General features: G+C 47.3%; 1 protein-coding gene across 2 annotated transcripts in view; it reads right to left on the reverse strand.

The window, feature by feature from the left end:
* The window catches only part of NKAIN4 (sodium/potassium transporting ATPase interacting 4), a 103,740-nt gene that overhangs the window by 42,733 nt on the left and 38,647 nt on the right, over positions 1-22,360 (reverse strand). For both annotated transcript variants that reach the window (XM_053394491.1, XM_053394489.1), the window contains exons 2-4: positions 18,432-18,569; positions 15,223-15,303; positions 3,143-3,340 (exon numbers count right to left, since the gene is read on the reverse strand). In XM_053394491.1, the coding sequence (XP_053250466.1) occupies positions 3,143-3,340; positions 15,223-15,303; positions 18,432-18,569 (417 nt within the window). The remainder of the gene's footprint in view (positions 1-3,142; positions 3,341-15,222; positions 15,304-18,431; positions 18,570-22,360) is intronic.

Consider the following 22,360-nt stretch of genomic DNA (forward strand, 5'->3'; position numbering starts at 1 on the left):
TAGGACTTGCTGATCAGAAGGTCGGCGGTTCGAATCCCTGCAGCGGGGTGAGCTCCCATTGCTCGGTCCCTGCTAGTAGTTTGAAAGCACGTCAAAGTGCAAGTAGATAAATAGGTACCACTCCGGCGGGAAGGTAAACGGCTTTTCCGTGTGCTGCTCTGGTTCGCCAGAAGCGGCTTAGTCATGCTGGCCACATGACCCGGAAGCTATACGCCGGCTCCCTCGGCCAGTAAAGCGAGATGAGCGCCGCAACCGCAGAGTCATCCACGACTGGACCTAACACTCAGGGGTACCTTTACCTTTACCTTTTAGAACACCTCTCCACATTTTGTTGCGTGAATTTGCAACACCAAACTCCCATGATTTTCTGAGTTAATGGGGTTACAATCTGTTTTTTCTTTTCTTTTCTTTTCTGGAAACAACTTGGAAATGAATGCCACTACATTTCCAGAAGCGACATTTGCGTTGTAAGAAAGATCACGTAGAGTGCAGAAATTATCAGGTAAAGTAAATATCTGTGATATCTGAATGCAGCCAGTGTTGACCATCCCTAGGAATATATTCATACAGGGGATGAAAATGTAAGAAGAACCTGCTGGGTCAGGCCAGTGGCTCATCTCATCTAGCATTCTGTTCTCACAACCACAAATTTGACCATGAATTCATCCTGGTTTATGAAATTGCTGCCTTGCCATAGCTATGATTCTCTGATTCACACATGACATTTGTCATGCGACAGGGAGGACTAAGATCAGCTCCCTTGGTAAAAATATATAGAGAGATACAGTGTTATATTCATGCAAAACAAAGCAAAGCAGATTTTAAAAGACAGTGTCTTCCATTGCTGAGATGCTAGAAAATGTACACGCGCTCTAGTGGCATTTTATGAAGACAATAGACTTTTTTGTTTCAGTTTACTCCGCAGCAAACGAGAATCAATTACCGGGCGGCACCAATTACTGTGGCATGTTAATGAAAAAAATAAATAATTGAGGGTATGGATAAACATAAGCGCTGTGACATTTGATGGCAACTTTTGTGCAAACTGCTGGCGTCTGCAGGAACAGAAGCGGGGCGGGGGGGAGCGCGCGTCAGAATGGCTTTGTTTTCTGACGGGGTGTATTATTATATCCTTGGGGGGAGACGCACACAGCCTTTGCCTAATTGGATTCTCTACCTTTCTGCAACTACTTCTTCTTCTTCCCAACGCTCACACATAAATATTTAAATCGCAGTCACGCTGGCTGGTAAAGTTTTTGATGTACCTATTGCTGAGGAAATGCTCCTTCTATATCAGCCTGAGCCTTGCTTCTCTTTGTTTTTCTTCTTCCTGGGTTTACTTTAAATGAACAATCTCTCTTAGCACCAGACCCACATCCTGGTGTGAGGGGCTGAGGGGCTTGTTTTGTACAGGTTGAAAAGAATTTGAGACGAGTGGGGAAATCCATCATATTCTTGCACACACACACACACACACACACACACACACACACACATCAAGTTTATGTCATTTTTAATTACTGTTGGATTTAGGGCAATGAGTGTAGGGGTTTGTTGTTTGTTTGTTTCGGAGAGGGCAGGATCCAAAGAACTTTGAAGTTATTTGTATGTTCCCAAGGGGGCTTTGGCATCATGCTTCTGTTGTCTCTCCTCCACAGTCTCTCCATGAAACCAAGGGGAATTTCAGAAGCATTTTCCGTGTGATCTCAATCCTGTTCAAACAGTATGAGTCAAAAGTCCCCACTAAAGAGCACCTTAGATCTCAGCCACAGTGTTCAAGTACTGAAATCAGCAAGTTGACGATGACTCCTGTCATCAACAGGAGTCAAAAATCAAGTTTGTGTCCACACACACATGCTACATCCAAGGCCGGGATGGTCATTGGGCAGAGGGAAGCAACCACCTCAGGTGTCAGGCTTTGGGGAATCGGGTCCCACCGCCAGTGGCAGTAATTAAGCAGATCAAATGAAAGATCAAACCTATCCATTCCTAAGGAAATCAGCCCTGAGTGCTTACTAGAAGGACAGATTGTGAAGCTGAGGCATGACTAAGCCACGGTTTTGCTTACCATTACACAGTGGCAGGGGACACGGGTGGTGCTGTGGTCTAAACCACTGAGCCTCTTGGGCTTGCCAATCGGAAGGTCGGTGGTTTAAATCCCCGCAACGGAGTGAGCTCCCATTGCTCTGTCCCAGCTCCTGCCAACCTAGTAGTTCAAAAGCACACCAGTGCAAGCAGATAAATAGGTACCACTGCGGTGGGAAGGTAAACGGCATTTCCGTGCGCTCTGGTTTCTGTCACCATGTTCCGTTGTGCCAGAAGAGGTTTAGTCATGCTGGTCACATGACCCGGAAAACTGTCTGTGGACAAACGCTGGCCCCCTCGGCCTGAAAGCGAGATGAGCGCCACAACCCCATAGTCGACTTTGACTGGACTTAACAGTCCGGGGTCCTTTACCTTTACCTTACGTCCAAACTCAGGCTTGTGGTTTGTTTCCCCCAGGCAAACCATGAGCAGTAAATGCAGAACAAACCATGGGTCACCCATTGGTTGTTTCTCTGGAGTGAGACTTTAGTTGAGATTCCTGCATTGCAGGGGTGGACTAGATGACCCCTGGGATTCCTTCCAACTTTACGATTCTACGATTCAATGAGACAAACTATGAGCCTGGGGTTGATATGTGATGCTACCCCAAACCGTGGCATAGCCCTAAGAAACACAGCAGCAGCATAGTAGCCATGATCTTCACCCCAGGAACCTGAACCCTTGGCTTACACTGGGCCATGGTTTATTCACTTTCCCTTTTTTCTCTCCGCCCCTCCAACTCGCTCTTTCACACACACAAGAACATGTGGCACATGGAAACATGAATTCAAAATATGTCTGAAGGGCGATAGAGCGTTTTTGCGCATGTGCGAACCGCGCAGAATGCTTCTGCGCGTGCGGCGAAACCCGGAAGTAAACACTTCTGGGTTTGCCACGTTCTTAACCTGAAAAAACGCAACATGTAGTGTTCGCAAGAAGAGGTTTGACTGTATTGCATTGAAATTGGCACCTGGGATATCCAATACCCAAATGTGGGCATTTTGAATTGCTGAAACAGGCCCAGTTTCAGATTTGCGGGTTTGAGGGTGTCACTCACCGCCACCAGAATCTGCATTGCACTGTGCATGACCTCGATGTAGCGATATTCCAAAGCGCAACCGATCACAGAGACATAGGAATGGCTGTCCAAGCCCTTGATGCCGACCATGGGAGTCTCCTTCCTTACACATCCAGGACCGTTTTCACTCCACCAGGACTGGTGCTGGGAGATGTTGAAGGTCAAGAGCTCACTGTCCTGCAGAGGGAGAAAACGCCCACAATAAAAACAACAACCCAGAATACTAATCTAATTAAAGAGGTTCCCAGACCTAAGATCTGATGGGAGGGCGTTCCACAGGGAGGGCGCCACCACCGAGAAGGCCCTCTGCAAATGCCTTAGAAATGTTATTCATTTATTAATTATTTGTACTTGCAGCCCACCAAAAGGTACTGGACAGGTTACAAAAATATAGCAATAAAAATAAGTACCATTTTATTTATTTGTTATTACATATATGTCCCAATTTTTAAACCGAGGATCTCAAGGTGATGTACATGTTCTCTCCCTTCCCAGTTTTATCATCACAGCAACCCTAGGTTAGGCTGACTGGCTCAAGATTGCACAAGCAAAAGTCCTTCCATGGAGATTTCGCTGATGGGGCGAGTTAGGTGAATCCTGCCTCATATCTCTGTGCAGTTTGCGATTTTTAAATTTTTAATTAAATCCTCCTGGAAATTCGCCATCCTTTTATTGCAGATTTCTCTTAAAAACACGCTTTTTTGTATTCGGTTTTGACAAATATGCCCATTTTTACGGTGATTTCCATTTATATAATGCAGCTTGGCATGCAGTTCTACCTAATATATGTTTTATGTACATCACATATGCACTTTTAAGCATCTTAGAATCATAGAATCATAGAGTTGGAAGGGACCACAAGGGCCATCGATTCCAACCCCCTGCCAAGCAGGAAACACCATCAGAGCACTCCTGACATATGGTTGTCAAGCCACTGCTTAAAGACCTCCAAAGAAGGAGACTCCACCACACTCCTTGGCAGCAAATTCCACTGTCGAACAGCTCTTACTGTCAGGAAGTTCTTCCTAATGTTTAGGTGGAATCTTCTTTCCTGCAGTTTGGATCCATTGCTCCGTGTCCGCTTCTCTGGAGCAGCAGAAAACAACCTTTCTCCCTCCTCTATGTGACATCCTTTTATATCTTGTTTGGCTGGATCACAAAATTCAGGACAGTGTGAATTTCAAAGGCTATGGTTCGCATACTGGTTCCAGGAAGTGCAAATTAAACAGATTCTCACGCAGACAAAACCAAATTTCTCCTCCATCCCTAACTACAGAGATAGCATACTGCGTACTCACAGAGAGAAACACAGGATCTGCATTCATGAGAGATGACAAGCCAGAACTGGAGTTATAAGAAATATTTTCCTACTGGGCTGGTTTAATTTCCTCTGTGCCACGAGCACTAAGCATCCTCCATAAATTCTCTTGCCAATTCCCTTTGGTGTTCTGATGCATTGCACGTTCAGGTCTTCTATTGACCTCCGTCACAATTAACCTCTTGGGTCAAATTACTCCAAGAAACTGACCCCTGGCATGATCAATAGCTGCTTAATGTACACCTCCCTGCAGAATTTCAAATCATCTCTCCTCTGCTGGTTCAGTTATCATGTGGTTCCCTTGCACCTTTCCCCACCTTCCTGCTCGGTTCCACGTTTGCTTCCCTTGATTTTGTAGCTGATTGTATGCTGGGGACAGTTCAGGAGTCTGCAAGGAAAAGGAAGGAAACACCAATTCCTAATAGGAACAAACTGGTGTCACCCGGATGTTCTAGACCCTCCAAGTGTCCCTATTTTCCAGGGATGGTCCTGGATTTACAGAAGCCATCCCAGTTTCTGATTTGATCCTGGAATGTCCAGCTTTTCCTTAAAGGTAAAGGTAAAGGGACCCCTGACCATTAGGTCCAGTTGTGACCGAATCTGGGGTTGCGGCGCTCATCTCGCTTTATTGGCCGAGGAAGCCGGCGTACCGCTTCCGGGTCATGTGGCCAGCATGACTAAGCCACTTCTGGTGAACCAGAGCAGCGCATGGAAACGTCGTTTACCTTCCCGCCAAAGCAGTACCTATTTATCTACTTGCACTTGATGTGCTTTCGAACTGCTAGGTTGGCAGGAGCAGGGACCGAGCAACGGGAGCTCACCCCATCGCGGGGATTCAAACCGCTGACCTTCTGATCAGCAAGTCCTAGGCACTGTGGTTTAACCCACAGCACCACCCGCGTCCCATTAGCTTTTCCTTGGGATGCCCCTATTTCCCTTGGAGAAATGTTGGTGGGTAGGATGTTCTGCACTACAACTCTCATCTGCTGGCTGAGGCTGATGGGTGCATTAGTCCAAAATAACTGGAGGGCACCAGGTTGGGGAAGTTTGGGCCCTCTCTTTGAGAAGGCCCTCCCTGCCTTCAGCATCACAAACACTGAATTTCTGCTCGTTTCAGGTGCTTGCTCCAGTTTCCCAGCATGGAAGTCTTGGTAGGAGAGAAAGCTTACAGGATTTCTCAGCTTGCAAAAGGATTTCTTAACCAGAGTAATGAGGTACAGTTAACACCTCTTAACTCAACACAGCTTAAAGAACCAAACACCTTTTCACTCCGGGCGGCAGATAAATAATGCACCCTGCAAGCACCCCAGCCAGATTACTTTTATATTGCAGATAAAGCTGCAATCATTTAATTGTCTTGCCTCTTCTTCGTGCCGCTCATGAATGTCCCTCTGCAATTGGCAGAGGCAGCTGAATCAATCACTCTGAGCCCAAGACTCAGTGCTCCCCATAATCCAATGAGTTTAATCCATTTAAAGGCTGGCATCTCCAAAAAGTGTTTCCAAGCAAAAACAATAAATTTCACTTACACCTTGCAGTGGGGACAGAGAAGGGGAAGGGATGGCTACTGTTTTGTCTAGGTCAAGGGACCTTTTACAACCTGAGGGATGCATTTGCATATGGGCAAGTGGTGGTGAGACACCAAAGACAGGTCAGAGGATGAAGCGGAGGCAGAATGGTTGGATGCTGAACAAGCAACAGGCTTGAGTGAGAGAGAGGAAGCAGGGATAGAAAGCCCTGCAGATGCAGGACAAGTGGCTGAGGAAGAGGAGGAGGAGGAGGGGTCAGAGGCTGCAGCAACTTCACAGGAGCCTGCTAGTCAGGGCCGTCTTACCCATAGGTGCTAGGGTGTGGGGCACCCAGGCACCAGGCTCTCAGTGGCACCAGGCCAAGAGTCTGGGGCCTGAGAGTTGAGTCCAGGGAAGAGCCCGCCCGTCGGTCGAAGCACCACAGCGGGCTCTTCTGCTGTGGGCGGCTCTGCACTGCAAGTTTGGGGGTGACCGAGTCAGCGAGTCGCTGAGACAGGCAGCCTACTCCATCCTCCTATGCACCTGGGACTGGGCAACCGGCGGGGGGCGCCAGGTAGATCTTTGCACCCCAGTGCTGCAGCCCTGCCTGCTGCATTCAGCTCCCCTCCTTGCTTATCTCCAACGGCATGGAGGGCCTTGCATGTAGCAGAACAAAGAGCACAGAAGACCCCTCCTCAATGGAGCTGAAGTCTGCTTGGAAAACATCTGGCCAATGAGGAGATGTAGAGGGAAGTGGGAGGCACAGGTCGTCAGTTCTGGCAACTACTTCACTGGGAACCAGCCTTGTCCAGAGGTTTCTCTGTTTGTATACTGTTTCCTTGAAGAAAGAACCAACTTCACTGCTCATCTCTGAGTCTCCATGCTGACCTGTAGCTGAGCCAGCCCTGACATACACACATAAATGCATCTCTGTCCTCCACCAAGGCAAGCAAGAGGTGTTATCAGAGTTCAAGCACACAGTCCAGCCAGGTAGGAACACCCAATGAGGGCTTGGCATGGGGAGAATCCACTGGAGGGATGCCTTTGGCATCCGGGTCTAGGGTTCCCCACCCCTCCTAAGTGGTGCTCACATGTCTGCATTTTGCACATGCCTAAAGCAACTTCATATATGTTGTTCCCACAGCAGCCACCTCGGTGCTTCAGGGAAGCCAACATTCAGGACTTGAACCCAGCCCAAAGGAGAGGTCCATTAAGAGTAGGAAGGGCAGAAATGTTTTAAATAAATAAACAACACCTGAGTTTCCTCCCCTCCAAAAAAATTGTTTGCATTTGCTCTATGATTCTGCAATCTTCAGAACCATTCTGGCCCCAAATTCTTTTAATGAACTATTGTAAGCATTTCCCTGCTTTGGGTCAGATGTTTTCTCAGTGCCCTAAGACTAATATACTCTTTTGACCAGGATCTTTGGCTGCAACTCTCTGGGGGACACCTGCACTGATGGAGAGTAATAGGCAAAAGCACTCAAGGCAAATAGCTTATTGACCTTTGTCAGTAAAGAGAGCATCATCTGGGAGACTAGAGCGACCATCCTCAAGTTCCCCTTTGCAACCTTCCCACCTTAGCTTTCTTTTCTCCTATTTGGACACTGCCATCTTCAACCCACCTGAAGTTTCATTAGCATGGGGATTTCTTGCGCATGCAAGCTTTCCCCCATTCATTTCAACGGAGGGAGCAGATCTGAACTTCCATGCACACGAGGCATCTACAAGCACCAGCTCCCTCCACTGAAGTGAATGGGAGAGTCATTTCCAAGATGGAAAACCCAGAAACCCACCTGCCTGTCAGTGGAGAGCTAGATGCATCAATGGGTCTGACTTCTAGATGTTGTAGACAAGTCATCAACCAGGGCTTGAAGGCAATTGTCCTCTCTTGCAGTTGCTCGCCAATAAGTGTAACTCAGTGGTCCACTGTCCCTCAACTTGGAGGTTTCCCCTTTTCCATCACCAGGGCCAAATTTAGAGGACCTGAACATTTCAATGGCTACCAGCAACAGCTTTCTAGGGTCTTAGGCAGCAGTCTTTTCTCATCCCAACCTGGAGATGCCTGGGATTGATCTGGGACCTACTGTATGCAAGGCTGAGGGCCTCTCCCATCCCCTGAGTCAGAGTCTTGCAGCACCCTCTCCAATGACAACTTCATTTGACATTCAGACAGGAGTTTGTGAGGGAACCACATGACTCATGTCTTGAATGCAGAGGCAAGGATGGAGGGGGAGGAGAGGAAAGCAGACCAAGAATGCATATCTGTAAGATTATGAAAATAATATGCAGTTTTCTTTATTGTCATCCATGCACACCATTAGCCATGCATCACACACCTAATCCCCATTCCAAACACACATGCCTTGTGTTTCTTTTTTGGGTGGGTCTAAGAACAGCTGGGCTCCTGTACTCGCTACTTCCTTCCTTCCCTTTCATTAATTACCAGAGAAAGCCGTGTTGATAGCCCTCCAGACGAATTGAGTCCAGCCAGGCAAGTCCTGGGAGAGCTCGACGGTTGAATAATTTTGCATGTTTTAAGGCGAGGAAATTTATTATCAGCTAAAAAAGTGGAGACCGTCATTTTTTATCTCCCGGTGGCATGAGCGGCTGTGTCTCGCTGGGCTTGCAAGGGGATAGCTTTTATTCTGGCCTGAAGCTCTCACCGGTTGCATGTCTTGGACACACAGCAAACACATAGACACGGGCAAATTAGTTTCTGGGGACGGATTTAAGGCAAAAAACAGGTTCAGGGGGTGAGTGTGGTTGTGGATATGATGTTGCTATTGAGCCGTGGAATAAAAGGACACTAGAGGTCTCTGTTCAGCTTTTCCCCAAAAGAACCCATTACTTGAACAGGATATGTCTAATCTGTACTTTATGAAGCCTTCATATAAGCACATAACCTCCAACATTTCTCTAATGAAAATAGGGAGATCCTACTCCATCATAATAATTTTACTATTTATACCCCGCCCATCTGGCTGGGTTGCCCCAGCCACTCTGGGCAGCTTCCAACATATATAAAAACATGATAAAACATTATTTTAAAACTTTCCTATAAAGGGCTGCCTTCAGATGGCTCAGGGGTCAGATACCTCCATACCCTCCAACATTTCTCTGATGAAAATAGGGATGTCCTAAGGAAAAGTGGGACATTCTGGGATGAAATCAGAAACTGGGACAGCGCCTGCAGATCAGGGACTGGCTCTGGAAAACAGGGGCACTTGGAGGGTCTGTAATCAACTGCAAAGGCTGTGACTTGGGCCTGTGACACCCTCATATCCTGTCTAAAACAGTGACTTCCATGGAAGCTACACTGTAGTTTGTAACAGAGCTATAGTCCCCAGCACCCTCAACCAGCTACAAGTCACATGATTCTTTAGGGGGAGCCGTGTCTGTCGAAGTGGCATAAGAGTGCTTTAAAGGTTTGGTGAGGATGTGATTTTAGTTACAGCCTAGGGAGATAAGATTGATGGGGGTGGCGGCGAAGGATTAGCATCCCTTTGGTGCTTTAAGTTGCACATCACAAACACACAAACATCATCCCCCCAGTTCTGATGTTTTAGGGCCATAGCTCAGTGGCAGAGCTGCCGTTTCAAATGTGAAATGGACCCATGTTGAATTCCTGCCATCTCCTGGTTGGGCTAGGGAAGACCCCTGCCCGAAACCCTGGGTGAGCCATTGCCAGTCATTGTTGACAATGCAGGGCTACATGGACCAATTGTATGACTATCATTGGGGACTCCTCTACGTTTGATGGCACTGATATGCTGGCACCAGGTGCAAGATGGGTCCAGCTGGAGGGTCTAAGGATCAAGGCAACAGACGGAGGGCACCGTCAGGAGCTGCTGGGATTTGGCAGATGGTTTTTGGACCTGGGTGCAGTTGCCCTATGTGGCAAGGCACCAAAATGCCACATTCCCTGGCAGATAAAGGGCAAACGAAGTGTCGCGCTCAATGGGAGTGCTGCTCTAGCATAGGGTTACCAGAAGTTCCCGGATTTGCAAATCTGTCCCCTGGAAATGTGGCAGCGGCAGTCTCAGCAGCCCAGAGCCAGCCTGGTAGTGCAGTTGGCTCTGGCTGGCTTCAGGAGCTGCTCGCTGCGGTGGTGCCCACCATTTTTCCTTACCAGAAGTCCCCATATGAGGGATGTCCAGTGGTATACATCTCCTGCCCCCTTTGTTTTGACTGATCAGGGGAGGCTCAGGAGACACAGGTGAGCAGTGTGCCATTGCCCAGTTCTTTAAAAACTCTGTGCATTTATGTTTCACAGGGTGCGAAAGAAGGGCTTTGCATCTTTATACAATATGCATGTGTGCTTGGGCCCAGAGTCTTTTCCCTCACCATTCCCACTACAGTGGTACCTCAGGTTACATATGCTTCAGGTTACATACACTTCAGGTTACAGACTCCTCTAACTCAGAAATATTACCTCGGGTTAAGAACTTTGCTTCAGGATGAGAACAGAAATTGTGCTCCGGCGGAGCGGCAGCAGCAGGAGGCCCCATTAGCTAAAGTGGTGCTTCAGGTTAAGAACAGTTTCAGGTTAAGAACAGACCTCCGGAATGAATTAAGTACTTAACCCGAGGTACCACTGTACTGACTCCCTGTTGCTACTCAGCTTCAAAAAAAAAAAAAGTGTCCCTGGATTCATTGAAAAAAATCTGGAAACCATACTCTAGCATCACAGAAGGACCCTGAATTAGATTGCATGGCTTGTCCATAAGTCTGCAGTGATCTAGTAGGGAACAGCACAATGCTCGGCTCCATTCTGCAAAAAGGACCAGCTCACTGCTTGCCTTTTATGTTATTTGCTCTTTCCTGCCGGGCTGGGCAAACCATCAAAAAGATTCGTACTACTTTGCTGTCTTTCTGCCGTCAAAATGTACATAGAAGGCTCTGCGTGGCAGGGATCAATGGAAAAGAAAGATCAGAATGTATGCTAATGATGCCGTGAGGAAAACCAAAACACTGTCTTATGTATCGACAGCATGTCCGGAAATCACAGCTGTGCTCGCCTCCATCTCGTTTGCAGCTGTTGGAGGAAATGCGCTTGCTTTTTTGAGAGAGCTCTGCTCAAATGCTTGCAGTGCCCTCAAAACCTACGTCATCAAGACCTTTGGGGAGATGTCGGTGGCAGGGAAAAGAAAGGATCTATTAATATGCCAGCCAACCTGTCCATTCTTCTGCCGTCCACCTAGCAAAGTTTTGGCAGACAAGATTTTGCTCCCCGCTCCCTTCTCCTTTGGAGATATAACATCTGCAGAAGGGATGACAGGATGCAGAAAGAACATTTCCAAATGTCATCCTGTCCCCCTGTAGAAAATGCGAGCAAAGGGGAAAGGCGGTGAGAGGACTCTGGGACCAAAATAACTCCACTAGGCGAGCGTAGGAGGGAGAGTAGCTAAAGCCAATCGGCTTAACCTTGCCTGGTTTTAGAAGGCTGCAGCCAAATCAGGAGAAATGCCGAATAAACTAGAAGTTTTGAGAAGAGAGCTCATGCGGTGTACAGTGGAGCCTTGGGTTATGTTGCCTCCGGCTTATGTCACCCTCGGCTTGAGACCAGCACAAACCCAGAAGTACAGTGGTACCTCGGGTTAAGTACTTAATTCATTCCGGAGGTCCGTTCTTAACCTAAAGCACCACTTTAGCTAATGGGGCCTCCCGCTGCTGCTGCGCCGCCGGAGCACGATTTCTGTTCTCATCCTGAAGCAAAGTTCTTCACCCAAGGTACTATTTCTGGGTTAGCAGAGTCTGTAACCTGAAGCGTCTGTAACCTGAAGTGTATGTAACCCGAGGTACCACTGTACTGGAATGGGTTACTTCCGGGTTTGCACCATTCACGCATGCGCAGAAGCGCTAAATCATGTGTGCACATGCGCAGAAGCAACACTTTGGGCTGTGTCGTTTTCGGGTTGCGGCAGATCCCTGCCGTAACCCGAGGTTCCACTGTAATTGTTAAGACTGTTGGACTATGACCTGGGAGATGAGGGTTCGAATCCCCACTCAGCCATGGAGTTCACTGGGTGACCTTGGTCCAGTTCCCGCTTTTCAGCCTAACCTGCCTCTCAGGGCTGTTGTGAAGATAAAACAAGGAGGAAGAGAATCCTTTCTTACCCTTGCCTGGCTAATTCAACAATGGGATCCTCCATTAGATTTTAATCCTTGCTGAACCAAGGAATTAAGAGGTTATTGGGTTTTTTCCAAAGGATTCTTTAGATGTGATTCCTTGCAATGCAGGGATTGGGCTAGATGCTTCCAACCCTACAGTACCAGACCCTCCAAGTGTCCCTATTTTCCAGGAACATCCCTGATTTAGAGAAGTCATCCCGGTTTCTGATTTGATCCTGGAATATCCCACTTTTCCTTAGGATGTCCCAATTTTCATTGGAGAAATGTTGGAGGGTATGGAGCTATCCGACCCCTGAGCAGTCTGAAGGCAATCCTGTATAAGGAAGGTTTTTTTAAAAAAAATGTTTAATGCTTTATTATGTTTTTGTATATGTTGGAAGCCACCTAGGGTGGCAGGGGCAACCCAGTAAGACGTGTGGGGTATAAATAGTAAAATTATCATCACAGAATAGTACGTCCATATTTTCATCAGAGAAAACGGCCTTGGCCCTGTATACCTGAAGGAGCGTCTCCACCTCCATCATTCAGCCTGGACAATGAAGTCCAGCTCCGAGGGCCTTCTGGCAGTTCCCTCATTGGGAGAAGTGAAGCTACAGGGAACCAGGCAGAGGGCCTTTTCAGTAGTGGCGCCTACCCTGTGGAACACCCTATCAGATGTCAAGGAAATAAACAACTATCTGACTTTTAGAAGACATCTGAAGGCAGCCCTGTTTAGGGGAGTTTTTAATGTTTCATGTTTTATTGTGTTTTTAATATTCTGTTGGGAGCCACCCAGAGTGGTTGGGGAAACCCAGCCAGATGGGTGGGTTATAAATATATTATTATTATTAATGTTGGAGGGTATGCAGTACTGTGATTTTATGGACAACAAATCACCCAAAAAACATGGGGGAGGCTCTCCCAAAGAAGTAATTATGGAGGTTTACTCTCCCCCTACCCCCACACTGCCAGCTTTGCAGTAGATATTTATGAAACCAATTAGAGCAATTTGAACTCCAGCTCCTCCCCTCCTAAAACACACACCTTTCTCTCCACCTGGCTGATCACCTGTCTGCAGACTCAAACGGGCAGCCGTTACCACCAGCTGCCAGTTGACTATCTCCATTCTTTCCACCTCGCTGCACCTCCTTGCATTCTGTCACTACAAATTAACCGGCCGCTGAGACAGCCAAGCTACTTTGTCAGAAATTAAATGTAAAGGAGCAGGGTGTGTGTGAGGAGGAGAGCAAGGAGGGTTCGGAATGCATTTGCCTTAAACATCTAATCCCCAGGAGATCAGAAGGAAAGGCAGAAAAATAGGATAATTCTTCCTTTTTAGAGACTTAGAGCAGAGCAAAAGGAAGCCTCTCTCTCTCTCTCTCTCTCTCTCTCTCTCTCTCTCTCTCTCTCTCCAGGGGTTGAGAGTTCACCAGCTGCCTATGTAGACCAAACTAGGGTTGCGGCAGGGATGCGGGTGGCGCTGTGGGTTAAACCACAGAGCCTAGGACTTGCCGATCAGCAGGTCGGCAGTTCGAATCCCCGCAACGGGGTGAGCGCCCGTTGCTCGGTCCCTGCTCCTGCCAACCTAGCAGTTCGAAAGCACATCAAAGTGCAAATAGATAAATAGGTACTGCTCCAGCAGGAAGGTAAACGGTGTTTCCGTGCGCTGCTCTGGTTTGCCAAAAGCGGCTTTGTCATGCTGGCCACATGACCCGGAAGCTGTATGCCGGCTCCCTTGGCCAGTAAAGCGAGATGAGCGCCCTTAATGAACTACAATTCCCAGGGTTCTTTGGGGGAAGCCATGACAGCAGCATCAGTATTATACAGATTTCTTTTCCACACCTGTCACTCCTCCACAGGTAAAATCAACATTGTGGAGACGGACCTGCAAGTATCTGAGTGCATCTCCTCAAAGACATTCCCAAATATTCTCTTTCTGCTTGTCCCCAAAATAGTTTCTAAGGCATGTGCCTTTAGATGTGCAAATTACATGGAGACTGCTTAAATGTACAGCAGGAACATACCACATTTTATGCAGGGTGACTTGCCATTATTTTTTATTGATTATAGATAAGTGTAAACTGTTTAAAAAATTATTGGCTGATGTTTAATTTTACTGTTTACTATTAGATTCTAATGAAATATTGAATATTGCTTTATTTGATATAAGTTGTTTATTTCAAAGTTATTGTGACTTCTCATATCGGATCAGATTGTTATATTAATGTTTGATGTTTTAATATGTTTTAATATGTTTTGGAAGCTGCCCAGAGTGGCTGGGGCTATCCCACCATGCCTCTAGAATTTAGCTACTAGCTGTTTTCCAATACTGGTGGGTCCTTAAACGGTAAATTCTTATCATCATCAGATAGAGCTGCTCCTCCTAGATAAGCTTAGTCCGAAGACGACTGCTGCTGAAACAACATCTGAGTCTCCAGCACAGCACTCTGGAGCTGTCCAGGGTACTGTAGTAGCCTTGGCTCAGCTCCATACTGTTGGGGCCATTGCCCCAAACACAACACATTTCACTCATGTCAAGCAACAGCACAGAAAGGCAGGAGCCACAAGCGAAAACCCGCAAGGGCCTGCAGCCCAAATTTGCCACAAATCCCCTTGGAGTGTGCAGGATGGAATAACGCATATTCTAGGTGCAACCGGGACGTTCCCCTCCAAATCTGGGATTTTACAAGTGCTTAAAGGGAATGAAAGGGGTAGAGAGACATGTAAGGGCAACAGAAACCCAAACAGGAGCGTTATATCTGCACTGAAAGAGTTGAGGAAATTAATTTTCCACCCAAATCGTGCTAGGAGCCTGCAATGATTGATAGCCTTTTTTGGAGAGGCATTAAAGCACTGAATTGGATTCAGTTTATGGAAGAGTAATCTAATCCCCTCTGACCCTCCCCTTTTCATTCTACCCTTAATCTGAAAGTGTGCAGGCAGCGTTTTGTCCGACAAGGCCCTCTCGGGCCACACTTTGATGTGAATGCTCCCCTCCCCTCTGTTCGTGTGTTTGTGTGTCTCCATCCCACACCCTCTTCTCAATCCTCTTGGCACTTCTCCGTCCCTTCCTTCCCTTGGACAGTTTCTGGCTGCGTTCGGACGCCCGCCTTGCTCACCTTCGAAAGTCCGCCAACCTCTAAATAAAAGCAGATGATGAAGATGTTCCAAGTGACCCAGATGGCTGTCCAGATGGCATACTGGGTGGAGAAAGAGAAAGAAGTCAAAGTTGCAGAAGAGGAAAAAAGCAAAACGAGCACAAGCTCTCCAAAGCTGGCGTCGCAGATGCAGAACATTCAACGATATGATCTGAACAGCAACAAAGTCAGAGCCCTCTGTGCTTCTGGTGGCCTGATGGATTTCAACTATGAACAAAGACTAAGCATTGGGTAGCAACAATGACCCCCCCGGGTGCTGCTGCAAAGGGCAATTCACAGCAGTGGGTGTGAGAGGAGCTCTTAATTAGAGTGGCCATGTCATTATGTTATTCTAACCCATCCATTTCAAAGCAAAAGAAGCACAATGCAAATATGTGTCGGGGGGGGGGGAGATATAATCAATTACATATCATTTGAGGTCTGGAAATAACAGCAGCAGTGAATACTGATCATATTTCCTGGACTGATTTCCATTCTGGACTTGGGACAAGTCAAGAAACGTTAGCAATTTCTGCCCCCGTTTCTGTTTCCGCCAGAATTTTCCGACATCCCTGGTGTACATGTGGAATCCCCTGGATTCCAAATCAGGTCACTATAGTGACCTCCTTCTTCCTCCTCCCGTACTGATGGTGATCCATCGCAGCCTGTCCTTCAGCTACAGACCAGAGGGTGATGCAACCGATGTGTTCATTGTGTCCAGAGATAAACTCTGTACTTGTTTGTAGCCTTGCGGCAATAGATTGACTGGCAATCCTCGCTTGCCAAAATCATTGACGGTGGACTTTATCACTTGAGCAATGATGCCGGTCAATGAGGAATCTCCGTCTTCGATAACTGGCAGTGATAAACCCAGGCTAGGGTGGGAGACAGGTGATGGAGAGAGGGTTTTAAAAATATACAAATCATCTGTCAGGCAGAAAAGCCACCTTGATATAGATTTCCAGAAAACACGAGGAGCACCTGAGGCCTCAAAGACAGTAAATAGCATTGACCCATTCCAGAAAGGAGGTTTCCAACACCATCAAAATGAAACAGAGCACCTCAGAGAACCAGGGGAAAGATGCCTTTCATTTAGGTGGGCAAGGAGAACTTCCTGCCTGGCTCTGACCCGTCAAGTCAGGAACATTTAGCCCTGCAGCTATTTGGAGCTGAGCAATGGCACCAAAGGGCCAGCCTTCCATCACAGAATGCAAAAGCCAGCATTGGTGAGGCACGATTGGTCGCCTTAATAAAAGACATTTGCACAGGGCAGCGCGCTTCAAACTGGCAATTAGGACGGTGGCTGCTCATCCCATTAACAGCGCAATAATTTAATTTATATCCAAAAGGCTGTGTAATAAAGTGAAGCAGCCTGATTAAAATAAATTATGCACACTCTGTTGGAAGCAGCAAGTGAAAGGGCAGATTTGTTGATGATCGGAGCTGCCCCGCTGTCAGCCGGCGGCTAAAGTCTTGTGACGCATATGCGCACAGTATCTAGGAAAGATCCAAACCGGTTATGGGCCCATGAAGAGAACTATGTGCACTACTATCAAGGTCAGTGTGACACAGAAACCCACTGTACACGTGTGTGTGTGTGTGTGTGTGTGTGTACGCTGCAGGGTGACATGCCTGCTCACTTCCCCCTCCAACCCCACCCTTCACCCTTGACCATCCTCCATACCTTTACACTTCAGCACCCCGCTTCCCCCTCTCTGAACTCACCACTAACCTTAACCTTGCCAACCCACCCATTGCAGCTCACCCAAACTATTCTCGCTCCCTCTGTACATGCATTGAGAGTGGGGAATGGGGGAGAAATAAGTTTCTTTTTTCCCTTCATTCTCCCCCAGCCCCCCGCTGCTGGCAGCACTGTGGAATGCTGCCCTTTGGTCCTCAGGACATATGATAAAATGAATTTATCACCCAATTAACCAAGTAGTAGTTTAACGGCAAATGGGAATCAAACCCTGGGATGTATTCAAGGTAGCGCTGAGGACAAGGTTCCGTCAGTGCAAGGATTTCTCCTTGTGCAACAGAACACTCCCCCTGTCTCCTTCTCCTAAATCTGTTGTGGGGTTTTCCCCAACCCTCCAGAGCACATTTTGTGGGAGATTGCAGTCAAACATAACTATTCATGAGTGCTAGTTAGCAGTGGTGTAGCTAACAGCTCAGGCATCTGGGGTGGCTAGCTACACCCTGTGTGTGTGCACCATGCCTGGGGGGGCAAGGCACTCTGGGTGGAGTCTGCATGGAGTCTGCTTACCACCTCCTTCTCAGCTGCAGGGCAGTGCAGTGCCTGCAGGTGCCCAAGCCACTGGGTCACGCCCAGGAGAGACACGTGGCTCAGGTGTGCTGCAGGCCCTGATGTAAGTGCTGTCCCCTGGGTAAGTGGTGCCCAGTGCACCCCGCTCCTCCACCCCAGCTAAGCTGCTGCTAGTTAGTGCATGAAAGTGTTAAGATCAGAGAGTGCTCTTCCTAGACATAGCTAGGTCACTTAGGTAGCTAGGTCTGTAAGGGAGGAAGTGAAGCTGCTTCTATTTCCTTTCCCTCACTTTCTCAGCACTAGGTAACCTACCAGGATGGGTGTGCCTAAACTTGCTCCAAGTTCAGACCACACGTTTGAAACTATAGGCTGTATTTTGCACCCAAGGGTAATCTACCTGTGCTTTCCTTGCTGCTACATGGAATAATGCATGAACCAGACCTTTACATTTAGTAAGGAAAGCATTTTAAACTTACTTAACAGTGTGGTCTGCTCATTGCGAGAGGAATAGAAAATTGGGGAAGTACTATATGCAACTAAACAGGATATACAAAAGGCTTAAAAGCCTAGATTCCTAATGCTTCACTGTGTTGCTTGACTCTGTGAATTTAAACTCTGCTGCTGTAGCTCTCTCTTGCTGGAGTGTATGTTTAGCCCTGCTTTTTGAACCCAGGCATTCAGATGATTCTTTTATTATTTACCCCATATACATGGGTCACAGGGATCCATATATTTTCAAAGATTTGGAGGTGGCATGAGGCACACACCGGGAGAGGAGAGTGGGGAAATCCCATTGCACTAGACCTAATCCTTGTGCTACCTCCAGTATTCCATTAAATACCACCCCTTGGTTTTTAAGAGCTAGTCTTAAATTCATCTTTAGGAATCTTTAAAAAACCCACCGAAGCAGAACTTTGTTACTTACCACCACGATGTAGCGTGGCCTGTACTGGATTGTACCAAACAGGCCAAGGATGACAATGATTATGTGGAGGAAATTGGCAAGAATTGGAGCCCATTGGTATCCCAGGAAATCAAACACTTGTCTCTCTAAGGCAGCAAGCTGGAAAAGAAAGAGAAGGAGGCTGTGATTTCTGCACTGCAAGGGGCTTGGACTGGATGACCCTTTGGGTCTTTTCCAAATCTACAATTTCTACAATCCTGTGATGAATATTTGCAAATTGAAGGCTTGCTTTGAAAATGCTTGTTTTTCAAAAAATGGAATCGTTCCTCTGTTGGTGGCAATCCCTGGACTGCCATGGTTTGGTGCAAATGATACAACCGTACGCATCAAATTTAGGTTGCACGATTGAAGTGGATTTGGGCACTCTTGTGCAACAAAGAAGCAGACCTTTTTTTTTTTTGGTAAGGAAAGAGATGGGGAAATATACTTGAAAGTGCAAGATTGCAGCAACATCGGGCAATGTCGAATAGGCTGCATGCAAGCAAATCAGAATGATTGCTCTAAGTTTTCTGCCAGCAGCTCAGGAAGAATGCTCCATAGGAAGGAACTTTGGATGAGAACTCTGTCTAGTTCCTTTCCCCTATATCCTCTGAAAGTTCACCATACGCCAAGACTGACTGTGTACCGAAGAAACTAAAAAAAATGTTACGCTCACAATAAATTCAGCAGGGCAGTATGAACACGTGCCAATTCCCTGTGCAATGCATTCTGCCGTATTTCGAACCTGCAAATATTTGAGGGTGATTTGCATCCGGGTGGATTTGGGCGGGGAGGTTGCTGCAAAAGAAATGGGATTGACTACACACTACACACACACAAAGAGGCAACGTGATGCCTAGACAAGAGGACCTAATAAGCCAGGAACAGCAGTGGTATTCAGAGTAAAGAGATGTTTGCACAGATGGAACAAATGGAAGAATGCCATGTTGAATTCAACCCAATGTACCTTAGTTAAAGGGATGTGGGTGGCGCTGTGGGTTAAACCACAGAGCCTAGGACTTGCCGATCAGAAGGTCAGCGGTTGGAATCCCCATGACGGGGTGAGCTCCTGTTGCTCGGTCCCTGCTCCTGCCAACCTAGCAGTTCGAAAGCATGTCAAAGTGCAAGTAGATAAATAGGTACCACTCCGGCGGGAAGGTAAACAGCGTTTCCATGTGCTGCTCTGGTTCGCCAGAAGCGGCTTAGTCATGCTGGCCACATGACCCGGAAGCTGTACACCGGCTCCCTCGGCCAATAAAGCGAGATGAGCGCCGCAACCCCAGAGTCGGCCACGACTGGACCTAATGGTCAGGGGTCCCTTTACTTACCTTAGTTACCCATGTCCGTTAATTTCCATGTGTCTTGTCTGAGTATCACCCACCCCTTCTGTTTAATAGACTCATGCAAGAGAACTTTTGGGATCATGCCCACTGCCTCTTCTCTCATCTTTGCGGGATACAGCTAACAATCATTCTCGCTCTTCTTTTTTGACAGCTTTGAAAGCCGCATTCTTCAACTCCAAGGGAGCCAATTTAATTAAACAGCCAGACAGGTACCATCAGCAATCTTGCAGGAAGCACACGAGCTACTGAATGAACAAGTCCCATACCTGGGAAAGTGGCACTGGAAGGTTATTATTCATTTCAAAATCAATTTTCTCTGCATCATCAGAGCCAGCGGCAATGTGTTAAGCCCTTAATCTTTCATTAGAAGGATCAAAGCACAAATGGCGGCGACATTTAGGAGTCCCGGATTCTGGCTGGCTGGCTGGAGGACACGTGACCGCAATCAGTTTATCCAATCGGGCATTTAATTGGCTTTGTTTGTTACTTTGAGCCCAGAAATATAGATAAAGCACCAGCCCATCCATATATTAGTTTACCTATTTAGCAAGGAAACCCTTCAGTGGTGTATGTTACGGAGAGATAACCCCATGCCTTCTGGATTTTGCGAGAAGTGAGCTTGACTTTGCTTCCTGCCTGCAATCACTGGGACCAAAGAGTGTCATGATCCAAAGCAGCAACTACAGTGGTACCTCGGGTTAAGTACTTAATTCGTTCTGGAGGTCCGTTCTTAACCTGAAACTGTTCTTAACCTGCAGCACCACTTTAGCTAATGGGGCCTCCTGCTGCCACCGCACCGCAGGAGCACAATTTCTGTTCTCATCCTGAAGCAAAGTTCTTAACCTGAAGCACTATTTCTGGGTTAGCGGAGTCTGTAACCTGAAGCATATGTAACCTGAGGTACCACTGTATATCTAGATTCCACACAGAATGTAGTTATACATTCTTACAAAAGGGACTGGTGTCCATCAACTTAAAGGTAAAGGGACCCCTGACTGTTAGGTCCAGTTGCGGACGACTCTGGGGTTGCGGCGCTCATCTCGCTTTATTGGCCAAGGGAGCAGGCGTTTGTCTTCAGACAGCTTCCAGGTTATGTGGCCAGCATGACTAAGCCGCTTCTGGCGAACCAGAGCAGCACACGGAAACACCGTTTATCTTCCCGCCAGAGCTGTACCTATTTATCTACTTGCACTTTGACGTGCTTTCGAACTGCTAGGTGGGCAGGAGCAGGGACCGAGCAACGGGAGCTCACCCTGTCACGGGGATTTGAACCGCCGACCTTCTGATCAGCAGGTCCTAGGCTCTATGGTTTAGACCACAGCACCACCCACGTCAACGTAGATGGCTTTAAAAGAGGATCTGACAGATTCATGGAATAAAAGGCTATCAAAAACTAGTAGTCATAAAGGTTGTGTTCTCCCCAGTGGTGTAGCACAGGTTGCTGATGGCCAGGACGGGGCAAGTGTGTGCCCCCTGGTGGATTGGGCAGCCTGGCGGCACTGGGCCATCAATGAGGAAGCTGCCACCGCACACCTCCATAGCTTCCATTTGGTTCTAAGTATTTTGCCTTGTTCATGTGCCATGGAATCTTGACTTCTGTCCCTTCTGCTTGCCACTGTGCCTGTACTGCTCTCAGCCGGAATGAAGATATTTTCCTTACTTTCCAGTAAGTGTCATTGTCCTTGTGCGTTGGGAGGGCAACCCAACCAAATCATTATCTAGCTCACAAGAAACATCAGAGCATATGCTCCTCTAAAAGAACAACTCCTATTAAACAAGACGGAAACCTGATTGAATTTTTTCTTAATCAATTATTTGGCAGAGTTTTACTTAATTAATCTGTCAATTAAATGTGCATAAAGTTGCATGCACTAAAACAATGCTTCTGAAGCCGGAGGCTTTCTTTACTTCTTTATGTTTCATCGTAGCCATCATCGAAGGCATTCATGCCCTCCTACCTGAGAGAAAGGGAGGTATGCCTCTTTAGACATCTTGCCATCTGCATTTTTTAATTGCATTTTTTAATTGCATGGAAAAAAAGAGAGTCTGCTGTCTGTTTAATCGGTGGCAACTTCTTAACTGATGGATTAAATTTAACTAATTGAACACCACAGCTCCATACTTTTAAAGCATGCATGAAGGGATGAGGATTTTGCTGCAGGTTGCCAGGGGAAGCCACTTGGCTATTAGGAAACCTCCCAAGTCGTGAGATGGTCTGCTCATTTGGGAGCTTCCTGCCTCCAAAGCCCCGCCTATGATATCCTTGGAGATGCCTGATTGGCCACTGCAGGAAGCAGGATGCTGAACTAAGTGGACTGTTGGTGTGATCATAGGGATGCAGGTGGCGCTGTGGTCTAAACCACTGAGCCTCTTGGGCTTCCCGATTGGAAGGTCGGCAATTCGAATCCCCGCAATGGGGTGAGCTCTCGTTGCTCTGTCCCAGCTCCTGCCAACCCAGCAGTTCGAAAGCAGACCAGTACAAGTAGATAAATAGGTACTGCTGCGGTGGGAAGGTAAACAGCATTTCCATGCGCTCTGGCTTCCATCACGGTGTCCTGTTGCGCCAGA

The sequence above is a fragment of the Podarcis raffonei genome, chromosome 6, assembly GCF_027172205.1.
Source record: "Podarcis raffonei isolate rPodRaf1 chromosome 6, rPodRaf1.pri, whole genome shotgun sequence".
Lineage (NCBI taxonomy): Eukaryota > Metazoa > Chordata > Lepidosauria > Squamata > Lacertidae > Podarcis > Podarcis raffonei.